The sequence below is a fragment of the Vidua chalybeata genome, chromosome 1 (genome assembly GCF_026979565.1).
Source record: "Vidua chalybeata isolate OUT-0048 chromosome 1, bVidCha1 merged haplotype, whole genome shotgun sequence".
NCBI lineage: Eukaryota > Metazoa > Chordata > Aves > Passeriformes > Viduidae > Vidua > Vidua chalybeata.
The window spans coordinates 71,469,086-71,481,903 of NC_071530.1; the positions used below are offsets into that span (position 1 = coordinate 71,469,086).

A 12,818-nucleotide genomic window follows, 5' to 3' on the forward strand; every position below is an offset into this window, starting at 1 on the left:
TAGCATCATACAGATGGCCAGGATGGGGAATGAATCACTCTTTGTCTAACTCTGTTTGTTAGAGAGAGACAGTTGAGATGGATTGCTTAGCCCATATGCTCAATTTTTAAGTGGCTGAAATTAGTAAAATGACTTGCATGCTCTATTATTTTTTCCTCTGAACCACAGATTTGCAGCCACAGCTGAGACTAGGGGATTTTTGCTGGATAGTAAGTATTTTTTTTTTTTTCTCTGAGAACTGGCAGCCATGGAAAAAACATCATCCGAGGAACAAACCAAAATGAATAGTGGTAAAAGCTCTGTGCACTCAGACCAGCCTTTGAGTACAAGGGGACTAGGGACACTGGTGAGGGCACGTAGGACCTTGTCCTGGCCCTCTGACATTTCTGCCCTTACAGGAGGGCAGTGGATAGAGTGGGTGCCATGCAAAACATGGTGTTCATGCAAAACAGCTGAACTCCCTGGCTGTAAACCATGAGCAGGTTTTATGTAGTGCTGTAAATGTTCATGCACACGGCCAGGCCTGCCCTTGAACAGGCTGAGGACCTGTGTGACCAGTGTGCTTGTTTCACTGACAGTCTGTGGCACCATGCATTTCCTTTGGGTTTGGAGTCTTCTCTTCTACTCTGGGCCTGCTGAGCCCTGATGTGTCTGAAAATGGATCCTTTTCATATCTCATCAGCAAAACCAGAGGGTTCTTCTGTTTTGTTTGTGGCAGTGTGATAGATGCAAGTGTTGGTTGCTGGCACAGAGATTTTACAGACTGCAGAAACACTGTCACCTGTTCCATAAAACAGAAAAAAAAAAGCGCCAGGCTGCCAAGTGCCTACTAAACACCAGCTGGTGAGTGTCACAACATCAAGCTGTGCAGCTATTGACTGTGATCACAAGTTGAGGCAAACCTGAGGGCAATCAGAGAGCCTCATGCAAGGCTGACATGCAGCTTAGGAAGGTGGGTTATGAATTACCCTGTTGCATGAGTGCAAGTCCCTAGCAAAAGGGCTGCTGGTCTTTCCACAATGGGGGATACACAGCCTGGGAAGCTGCTCCTGGCTGCTGCACAGTCTGTCTTGCAGAGACCACGTCTGGGGGCTTCTGTGGAGTCAAAACAGACCGTGAGGCAGCTCATTCTGTGATAACTCTGAGTAAGTCAGGAGGTTGAAGGCAGTAGGATGCTGGACTGTACTTTTATGCCCCATCCTCCCACTCTGCCTATGATAGGACATTTAAACCATCATGGAATCAGGATATGAAGAACAATCTAGAGGCTTTTTTGTTACTGTAGACTGTGACTACTGGGAGAGACGGTAATCATCTGAAAATACCAAATCATAGCTCTGTGGAGGGACAAGATCATCTATGTGCATTGAAGGCTTGTATGGCTACGAGGGGTACACACCTTATACTTCCCCTGGAAGGCTTTCAGTAATGAGTGTACTGATGCTGTGGAAGACTGTCTAGAAAGGTTACAGAGCTTTAACAGATATAATAAGAAACAGGCATCTGCTTAAAATATGTAAAACTGATGTTTAGATCAGACAGGGAAGTGGTGGAATAGATGTCCTCCTGCCTATTTTCTGTGCTATCTGTGGTGGCAGGAGGCAAGGAAGCTCTCAGACTTTCAATGGCAGCTTTGTGTCCTATAGACGACTTCCTTGATCATGATGGCCGCAGTTCTAGTTTAATGTTTTAAAATCAATATAACATATGAGGGTGAGTGCTACATTATGAGTAAAAGAATCACTATCAAGTAATTATCAGTGCTCTTTCTGCTATGGTGTAAAGCATGTTCAGGTGATAAGCAGAACCCTTGGCATATTATGTTCGTGAAGACCCAGATTTTCATCACATCAGATTAGCAAGCAAGAAGTCACTAAAACCTTTTTTCCTTGGTGGGTGCATGGCTCTCCAGGGATGTATAACTTTGTATGAGTCTATGGCTCCTGCCTTAAATTGGTACAACCTAAGATCAGGCAAAGGAGAGACTGCAATGATTTGTGTACATCTGCAACAGGAACTGAGTAAGGCATGCCCATAGTAAAAGTGTGGTAACTGGGTGCTTATGTGTGCACATCTATTTTTTGGGCAGCTGGAGGTGTAGAGAGTCCTTAGCTAGAAATAAACCTACAAATTCCACTGCAGGCTGTTCTGCTTTCAGAGGCCTTTCTGCACTTTCCATGAAACTTGTGTTAGTGTAATTTCCCTAGCTCTTCTCATTTACACATGCAAACAAGAGACCACCCAGGCGCAAAACTGACTGCAGAGTTAGAATAGATATTTCATCTTAGTCTGTCATGGCTCTGAAGGCATGAGACTCTGTCAGGGCTGTGTAACTGGTTTCCAAGCCTATCAATGCCTCAGCCTTAATGTTTCAAAAAAATCAGGCAAGACTTCCTTTTGACTTCAGCATGATTCGATTAGAAAAGTAACTAGTCTGGTGGGCTGTACTTGGGCTGATTCACTGCTAAGGGCAATGTCCAAGTGAACAATGATAAAAGAAGCAGACAATCTGCTTGATTCTGCAAACTGAAGCCTTGTCTCCTTGGCACGATGCTGATGAACCATTTTTTCTTGATGCTCAAGGCATGTGAAGCTGCAGATAAACATTAACTGCTGTGTGCAAAGTAGTCAATAAATTGCCATCAGACTTTCCCTTCTGTTTAACTTTTATTAAAAGAGGTGCTAAGGTACTGTACTGTATGCAGTACATCATATTTATTACCAAAATTAACAAATATACAAAACTTATACATGTAATTTTCTTACATCCATTTATTCGTCTATAATACTGCATTTGTTCAAGTAGGTTATCTACAGTATGTAAACATCCCTTGGATTGACCTCACACAGATTAGGAAAGCCCATCTAACCCATGTAGTTACCAAATATAGCTTTTTCTTATTTTAAAATTTATTTGGCTTTCATTGGTAGAATCTAATCTTCACATTTGGCACATGGAAGAGACATCTACAGTGCAAAAGAGGCAGATTTTCTGGTTTTGTTCTGAGCAGTTTAGCAGAGTCATAGTTTTAAAGAGTAAAGTATAAATTTACACAAACTTGATAGGAGATGGATTAGTGTTAATGCCAGTGACTCACAGATCAGCCACTAAACTAGAGCAGAAATTCAAAGCCTCTTCCCCAGCCCTCTCAGTCACATGGGAAAAAAACCCCCAACCTCAGCCTTGTTTCTAAAAGATTAAAAAAGAGCTCTGTTAGCAACAGAGGGAGGAGTTAAGTTTACAAGGAGCCCTCTGAGATTCCAGTTTCAATTTTCTGCTTTGTGGATTTTTTTCTCTTGTTAGCAAGCAATTCTTTTCTGCTTTAATGGGGAAAAAAATGACCAGTGGGAAGAAATTCTTCTGTGGTGACGATTTCTCAGTGAGTTGGAGATTACAGTTGGAGTATACAGATCTTTGAACCCTGATGTATAGAGCTCAGTAAGCTGCCGTGTACAAAGGGGAGAGAAAGGAAGAGAGAGAGAGAGAGCAATGCTGTGGAGCTCTCCAATTTTGCTGTAAGAACCAGGAAAAAACTTCCTTCCTTCTGTTTCTTATAGTTTTAAACATGATTTAATTTAACTGAGTAAAGCTGATCCAGAGAGACTTTCATTCACACCCTTCTTCCCATTCTCATCCAAGCACTGTATTGCTATTTTTTTATGAGGCCTCACCCATGTCCATGGAAGCATCTGATGAGAATGGATCAAACTGGACACCGTTTCACATGGAAAGCCCTCTGCCATTCCTCTTCTGTTACCACAGAGCCCCAGTGCTGTCTGTGGCCCCGTACATCTCGGCCAGCTTCTTGAAGCGCGGCCCCCAGTCCGTCAGGTAGTCATAGCTCTGGTCTGAGTCTGTCGTCACGGACTGTAAGGAGCTGAGTGACTCCGCCACCGAGCCGTTCCCTTCAAACATGTAGGTCTGGAGGGAGTCGAAGGGAGGCGCCCACAGGTCCATGTCAGCTTCGTACAGCTTGGCGAGCACGTAGTTGTGGACGTTGTTGTCCATGACGCATGCCTGAGGCACATATCGGGAGAGGCTCTCTATTTCAGGGAGCATGTCCTGCCGGTTCTTCACCACCAGCTGGGCCTCCCGCGGGTTCCACATGGCGGCGATGTCGAAGGCCTCCGTGTCCTCCTCCCCGCCACCCTCGTCATCATACCTGACGATGTTCTCGTGGATGTTCTCCTCCTCGTCGATGATGTACGGCTGCTTCCGCTGGCGCCGCATGGAGAGGATGAGGAGCACCAACACTGCGGGAGCCAAGCAAGACACGGGGCTGTCAGCAAGGACACAGATCTTGCCAGGGCTTCAGATTTTCCTCTGCCCTACATTCCCCTGGGTGAGCCCAACGAGCCCCTTGGATTTAAAGAGCTGTGGTGTTTGCAAGCTGAGGGGTATAGAAATCTCTCTCACTCCCCAGTTAAAACTGGTAGCTTGAGGTCCTGCTAATCTGTCCTCTCTCTCTCACCTGAATTCTCAACTCCTGGTGACACTTAGGACATGGATATCCAGTGGTGCTTGCCACTTTTAAGCTAGCCAGCTCAGAGGTCAGTAACAGTTTATCTGCAGCAGCATAGTACCATAGAGATATTTTGTTTTCTGTTCTGTGGGTGGCTTTTGCAACCTGCTTTGGGGATGCCTCTCTGGCTGGCCACTGCATATGACAGAGATGGATGGTCCTAAGGCACCATGGTGATATGTCTGCCTACACAGCAAAATGCAGAGCTAGCCCCTTAGTCTGCTGTAAGGAATTTTTTGTTTATCTGCAAGCCTCCTGCAGTGCTCTAGTGCTGGTGCTCCTCACCCTCGCTGTGCTTATTAGCATGGGGAGAAGTGGTTGTACAGGCACCAGAGCCCTTTGCTACTGAAAATGTGCCATCACTTGGTGACTATTTCCAGAGTTAGAACTCAGCAAACATTTGAATACTGAAAATTTGAGCTGAGGTATCTAGGCTCCTTTGAAGAGCCAGAATTGAGGCACTTTTAAAGAATTTTTCCTGTATCTTAGTACATTGTTCCTCAAACTGGGTCCCCTGAAATTTCAGGGAAAGTGTGTTTTGAACTAGTATTGCATGATTTGAGAGAGTGAACAAGGGAACTGAAGTTCTTTTGATGCCAACAGTTAACAGGGGACATAGGATGTCTGGGCAAGGAAAGCATGAAATTTAATTGTGGAGACAGAACTCATGCAAGACTCTCTCAGCCCCTTTACTGCAGCACAGGCACCATTTAAATGCAGAGTTTCAAGAAAGAAGGACAGAGGTGGGGATATCTCTCTCCAAAAGACAAGAAATGGAATTGGGCTTACCACTACTGTTTCCGGTGGAGCAGGATGAGAAACTAACCTGCCCTAAGCCACAGCTTTCAATACTTCCCACTGCCATACCCTTGCAGGAAAGCATGGCCATATCAGACACCCTAGGACATTGGGCATCTGGCAGAAATACTTGCAGGTCATAGTTTTCCCCCATTCCTGCACTTCAGATCCTGAGGCCATACGTACCTGACTACACCATGGGGTCCTTGATTTGGCCCTTTAGGCATCTACACGTGTGCATCTACGTATACATGTACACACAATGTGTGTGTGTGTGTGTTTGGCTCCTACACCTTTGGTGGATCAGCAGCCCCCTGTCCAGAACCTAAAAGTCTGTCCCTCCCAAGAAGTGAAGGCTTTACCTAGCAGGACAAAGATGCAGGTGAGGATGGCAATGAGTGCCCCTCGGCTTAGGCTGACAGGGAGGACGTAGGCCTCGGCGTTGCAGGACATCACCATGCCCTCCTCATCGCAGCTGCACACGTGCACGGTCAGCGTGCCCGTGCTGCTCAGCACCGGGCGCCCGTTGTCGCTGATCAGGATGGGCAGGTAAAAGGTGTTCTGCTCGTTTTGTCTGAAGCCAGAGCGCCTTGTCAAAATCCACGCTGTATTGTCTAGGGGCACGAAAAAAACAGAGAGAACAGTTTATATGCAGAGCAAATACATTCAGCAGAGAAAGAATTTTAAAAGAATCAGCCCTAGACCCACATCCATTTTTTCTTCTCTCTTCTTCTTTTTTTTTTTTTTTTTTTTATCAGTTCATCACTAATCATTTTGCCTCTGCTTCCCCTGTTCCAGTATCTTCTCAGGCCATAGATCCAAACCTGAGAGGCATACACACCTCAGGAGTTGCCTTTACCCCTTCTGATATAAGATGCCCAGAGCAAACTCACAGTGTTCAGATTTAGCTGAGAGCTTTCAGAGGGCAAGATTGAAATGAGCAGTTGAAGAGAACTTGTTGTCCCTGTTTGCTTATGCTCAGCAGCTTTTCCAAATCTCAGATGCTGCCACCATTTTGGAGATGCTGGCATATAACCTTTGTGGACATGTTATGGTACTCTGTGGTTTTTGATATATGGCATGGTCATCTGCTTGAGGCAACAAGGGGACAAAGGAAAAAACCCAGCTTGCTATCCCAAAGCAACAGTGAGTTGAAAATTTGCAACTAAACATTTTTTCTGTGAAGTACATGCAATTTCTTTCTGCCATAGAAAAAAGCCAGAATGCTTCGTGTCATCGTTAGAATTATTCTGCTTTGATTTGACCATTCTGCTTCATTTAGTGTGACTGCCTGTTTTTATAAGAACTTAAATCAAAAGGAATCAGAATGATGCTGCTGACAAAAATAGTAAAAGAGTGACCTAACAAACAGTTGCTGTTGGCGATTTCAAGGGAAATTCCTACCTTTGGGGTTTTTTCCTTCATATTCAACATGCTTTTTTAAATGTCAACATTTACCAGTGGCATTTGAATTCCTGTCTATCTCCTCCCTCAAATTCCTCAGAATGTGCACCAAGTTTCCTAATTAAAAACAAGTGGAAAAAAGAGTAGATAGTAGATTTAGGAAGTTCTCAATTCTCAGCTCAGGATGCCAAAGCAAAACTTCTTGGAGACAAGTTGATTTTGTCAGTGCTGACTTTTAGCCTATAGCCTCAGAGACTTTTAGAAAGTGCAGGACTGAATGTCTCCAATGTGATCTGGCTCACCAAAGAGACTAAAGGAACTTGCATGAAAATTGTCCTTTCTTACAAACATGTCTGCAAGGCTTGGGCCAGGAAAGATTACTGGGGAACACAGGTACTTCTTCTCTTTGGCAGACCTAAAAGTTCTGATTCTGATGGCATTGGTCTTCATGCCGTCTCTTTTACTACTTAGTTTTGTTTCCTGTTCCCTTGGTTCAAAAGAGGTCACACAGTCTGGCCATCTGCATCTCCAGGTTGTTACCAATGTACATTTGCTATGCTTGAAAATTCAGGATGCGGAGCAGCTGTTCCCAGGTGGATTGGCACAATGGAACTGCTGCCTGGAAATGGCAAGCAACCTTCTGATCACAAATAGACTCTGAAAAAACCTAAAATATTAACATAGAAGTGTTCAATTTCCTTATTATTCCTCTGTCCATTTACTGTGAAGATTTAAATCTTGGGTGATTTTTTTTCATTGTAAAGACTCAGGTTATATGCAGAAAAATTCAGCTATATGATCTACTGTAGTCTGGACACCAAAAAATGATTTGATGGATTTTTGAAGGGAAATAAGGAGCTTCATATACAGCCAACTATGGAATATAGGCAAACTCAAGCTAGACTAACCAGACTTGTCTCCTAAACTTAAACTATGGTCCAAGTTACAAACTCTGTGCTTCAAATCTTATGGCATCAGAGAGTACAGGCACACCTAAGTATTGAGATGTCAGGTTCCACAGTTTGTGAGATCAATTTAAATTTGTGACATGTTTTTAAAAGGAATCTCAGGGTCTTTTCCCTTGCATGTCAATGACATTTCAAGCTTTTACTCCAAAAACATAAAATTCTGAAGTGTGCTGCATGTCTGCATGCAAATATATAGTGAAATTGTAGTGTCTTGTTAAATCATGTTGTCGCAAGAGCTGGAGCTTTGAGGAAAAACTATAAGGTGCAAAATGAAATCCCAAAGTTGCTTAAAACTGATTATGTGTCAGTGTTTACTGATTTCACCTTTGATATGCAATGCAACTCTGAGTATGTGTGGTGGGTATGGACAGACATAGGTAGGTCTCTTCCTAGGAACAAAGGATAGGACAAGAGGAAACAGCCTCAAGTTGTACCAGGGGAGGATTGGATATTAGGAAAAATTTCTTCACTAAATGGATGGTCAAACATTGGAAAAGGTTGTCCAGGGAAGTGTTTGAGTCACCATCCCTGAGACATTCAAAAGATGTGTAGATGGGGCACTTAGGGCCATGGGTTAGTGGGGGACTTGGCAGCATTAGATTAACAGTTGGACTCAATGATTTTGGAGGTCTTTTCCAACTTGAATGACTCCATGATTCAGGAATGTGTCCCAAAACTCATCAGAGAGAAGTACCCTATGCCTCCCACTGCTCCTGGGCAAAGGGAGTGCTGTGGACAGGAGCCCTTGCCTGCTCAAACCTTTCCCTTCCCTCTCCTGGGGCACACACAAGTGCTTTCTCTCCCTTGGGCTGTTTATGTGCCCTCTATATGTGCTCCACAGCTATTAATATCATATCTTTTCATCACCGGGCCAGTTCTGGCATGAGAGAAAGCAGCCCAAAGGCAGAAAGTGGCAAAGTGCCTGCGTTTATGCCGTGTCAATGAAAATACTTGAGTCACTCTAACTGTAATTTGGTTGTATTTCCCTTTCCTGGGTGAAAGATTCACTTTCTTTAAACTGACTTACAATAAAAGTCACAACTTCTATTCAAGTGACAGCAAACCTTCATTTCATATAAAATTGCTCTTTTTGAAGTGAAAAAAGATTAATTATTCTGAGCTGGTCATACTCGCCTATAAAAGAAGTCACAGGCAGTGAACCTGACAGAAGCTGTGCAAAATCAGCTAGTGAAAGATATCAAGGATTTTAAACGAATGCTTTTTTCAGGCCAAAACCAAGCTTTTATAATCTAATATTGAAAGATATATATGTATATATACATTCTGCTGTGATGCCCTGACCATATCATCTGGGTCTTAAATGTTCTTTGTAATTAAATTATCTTTTTAACTCCCAGCATTACATTTTGAGCTTCTTGTTTAATTTTGCTTTGTATTAGGCAGGCATCCAAATCATCCCTAAAGAATTGTTGTACCTGTTAATTTGCAACTGAAATACATTGGTGCCAAAGCTCATTGTGTGACTCATCAAAAGCCAATGTGACTTGACGTGCTAGTGCAGTGCGAAGGACATAGTGGAATGTGATGCAGCGTGGCAGAAACTGGAATAGACAATTTTATTCCAAATTTGATATCTGCTAAGCCCCAGCCATCAAGAGAAGAGGGCTTATGAGGACATGAAAGCCCCATTATATTAAAAAAAATAAAGCAGGCCTGATAAGAATGCACAATATTTTTCCTCTCAGCATCCAGTACGGCACCTTTGCCTCATAGAGGGCTGGGTGGCAGCGCTTAGCTCCAGCACTGAGCAGAGATGATGAAGATTGCAGCACAGCTGGTTCCATATTTGTGTGAAAACTGAACTTCCCATAGGTGTGCAGGCTGGTGTCTTCATGTGGTCGTGAGAACAAGCCATGGAGCACCATCTTCCTGCAGTTTTCTGCCTCACTGGAAGTGATGTACCTCTCTGGAGAGGTCAGGGGAATTAACCACTGTGTAGGTCCCAACCTTGAGATCAGAGCTAACCATTGCTCTTCTCAAGAGAAAGGCTTGGTTTCTTTCTACATGCACCTGCAGAAGAACTGGGGATGATTAGCCTGACAATAGTTAAACTTTAAAAACTGATTGTAGTAATTATGAAGGGCTAGGAATAATATAAAGAAATACTCCACCAGGAGTGGGAGAAAGAACTCAAGGAAGCAGGCAATCTAGACATGACTGGGCTGGGGAAAGAGTCACACCCTTCCTTGAGGATTTTCAGCTCACTGCTTACATATGTGAAGTAGACCACATTTTTAGGGAAGGCAGAAATAGCTAAAATTTCCTTAGGACAAATTTAATTGTAATGTAAAGGACTGCCAGGACACCAGGCCTGGTGGGGGTATGACTATGACTGATCCTGATCCTGCACTTATTAAAAAAGGCTTCTCTCTTCAACAGTTCTGGTTCACAAAGATAGAGGGCAGTCATTAAGGTTCAACAGAAGATCAGCTCAGAGTTTAATCTGGAAATGCAGTAATCTTATTTTGTTGTTCATTCTTACAGCAAGCCTCTCTTTCTAACTTATTCCCAGCTTAATCTCACCTGGAAGAAGTTGGAAGGAGGATGGCTTGCCAATGCCCTACAGCAGACACCGAAGAGATGGGAGACTCCAGCTCAATTCCCTGCTTCATCACATTTATCCTATAAGGCCTTGAGAAGCCATTTGTGCCCAGATTGTTGCAGCTACTTAACATGTCTATTTCTCACTGATTTTACTGAACTCAAAGGGAACCCAGCATGTAAGTAGCTTAATTTCCCCTTGCCCCAGATCCCCATCTATAAAGGAGAACAATAGGATTTCTCTGTCTGCTGATGATATGCAAAGAATGAATAGACTGAAGAAGTTCTCAGAGACTAAAATTACAAGGGCCAAAAAAAAAAAAAAATGTAAAACAGCTCATCAGAATGCAAACTGTGATCTATCTGTTGCTCAGTATAAATCAAGGTTTTAATTGTTGCCAAGAAGGCTACACGTCTTGCAGTTTCTCTTACTGCTATATTGGACAACCAAGTAATCAGCACAATTGCTAATCTTAACAGTGCCTTTCCACAGCCTGGGAAGCATTCCTGTCTTGTGTTTATGGGCACAGGCTGTGACTAGTAAAGTGTGTTCTGTTTCTTGTCTAGCCACCCTGTGACAAACATTATAGCTACCCCCTCTGTGCCCAAGTTACATGATTTATATAGTTCTTACTGGCCCCTAGATGAAAATATAAGCATAAATTACTTTTACTGAGATGACTACTGCTCTCCAAATTGCTGAGGCAGTAAATAAACCCTTAATCATAGAATCATAGAATATGCTGTGTTGTAGGGGACCCATCAGGATAATTGAGTCCAACTCCTGGCCCTGCACAGGATACCCCAAGAGTCACACTGTGGGCCTGAGAGCTTTGCCCAAGTGCTTCTTCAGCTGAGACAGGTTTGGTGCTTTGACCACTTCCCTGGGGAGTGTTTTCAGTGCTCATACAGCCTGAAAAACTGTGCTCATACAGGGTGAAAAACGTCTTCCTCATATCCAACCTAAACCTCCCCTGACTCAGTTTCATGCTGTTTTGTTGAGTCCTGTCACTGGTCACCAGAGAGAAGAAATCAGTACCTGCCCCTCTGCTTCCCCTCACAAGGAAATTACAATGAGGTCTCCCCTCAGTCTCCTCCAGGCTGAACAGACCAAGTAACCCCAGCTGCACCCCATACAGCTTCCCCATACCTTCACCATCCTCATGGCCCTCCTTTGGGTGCTCTCTAATAACTTAATATTCTTCTTATGCTATGGTTTATTATGTGGATCATTCAAACAGTCAGTGGTTTGATACTTAATATTTTTATTTCAAATTAGTAACTAATAGTACCCTAAGCTTCTTGTGATATATATATATATATATATATATATATATATATATATATATATAAATAAATGTATATGGAAAACTGGTATTTTATAGAGAATGGGAGGCAAAGCCATTCAGTCACTGCTGTCACTATAAATTACTGCAAGTATGGCCGGAGACAGAAAAGTGCATCTGATGCTGGGAGTTTTGCGAGTTCCTTTTTTTGAACAATGCCTTGAGGATGAAATGAGCTTGCTTTGCCAAATGCTTTAGCAATAGTTGTTCATTTATTTTGGCAATATATACTCACAAATAAAAAAGGAGAGAAAGAAGGGGATAAAAATGCAGGAAATTGTGTGGGAAGCCTTCAGGGACATTATAGAGAAAAATGCTTTTGGGATTAAAGAGCGTTAGCATGCTGTGGAGGAGGACTCCAGACACTGCAAGTACCATGTTTTAAGACATGTTTGGTTAGTGAATGCATGGGATTCTTTATAAGCCTTTCTGTTGCCCTTTCATATGCCTGGAGAGGCCCAGATAGGGGCTTATGGAAGTAAGTGTGACAAGCAGGCATGTGTGGGAGCAAGGCTGGGCTTGGAGGCTGGCCATAGATGCTGCAGGTGGCCAGTCTTTCTCCCCATTTATTCTGGAATTGCTTGCTGATTCATGGTACTCTACACTAAACTTGTACTGAAACCCAGCCCCTCAATACTGACTTTCCAAGCTCTACACCAGGTCACTCAAGATCATCCCACTTTCCTAATGAAGGCTGGTGTGGACCTGATTTTAGACCTTGTCTGCCCATGGAGATCATCTATCAACAGCAGTCATGCAGAGGCCTGCTATGGCAGGACTTTCCTGCAGGCTCCAAAAACACCAAAGCTTTCCCAAAAAAAAAATCAAATTTCACTGGTTAGAGTGTTCAAATGCCAGTGATTTGCCATGAGTCTTCCCACTGGTGTTTCAGTTTCTACTTAGGTCATCTTACAGAGACCTTTAGCTGTACACCAAGTTACCCCTCTAAGGCTCTGCGAGTCTTCCCTACTTCCCTCTTTCTCTAGGGAAATGAGGATGTGCTGGGAGAAAGAAAAAAGTGCTTGAGGGAAAAGGCTGGAACAGTACAAAAACCTTCCTTTTTTCTGTGCTTGAGAGAAAACATGAAGAGTACAAAAAAAAAGAGCAATGTAATTCCCTTCAGATTTGTCTTCTAGCTCCAGTTACTATCCTACCTTTAAGCATCTCCTTTTGAGCAAATGCAATTTCCACTCCGATAATCCGAGATGCCTGCAGCC

General features: G+C 43.2%; 1 protein-coding gene across 2 annotated transcripts in view; it reads right to left on the reverse strand.

The window, feature by feature from the left end:
• Positions 1–2,660: 2,660 nt before the first annotated feature.
• Positions 2,661–12,818, reverse strand: part of CDH20 (cadherin 20) — a 119,058-nt gene continuing 108,900 nt past the window's right edge. For both annotated transcript variants that reach the window (XM_053953056.1, XM_053953065.1), the window contains exons 11-12: positions 5,684–5,935; positions 2,661–4,254 (exon numbers count right to left, since the gene is read on the reverse strand). In XM_053953056.1, coding sequence (XP_053809031.1) covers positions 3,755–4,254; positions 5,684–5,935 — 752 coding nt within the window. In that variant the 3' untranslated portion in view covers positions 2,661–3,754. The remainder of the gene's footprint in view (positions 4,255–5,683; positions 5,936–12,818) is intronic.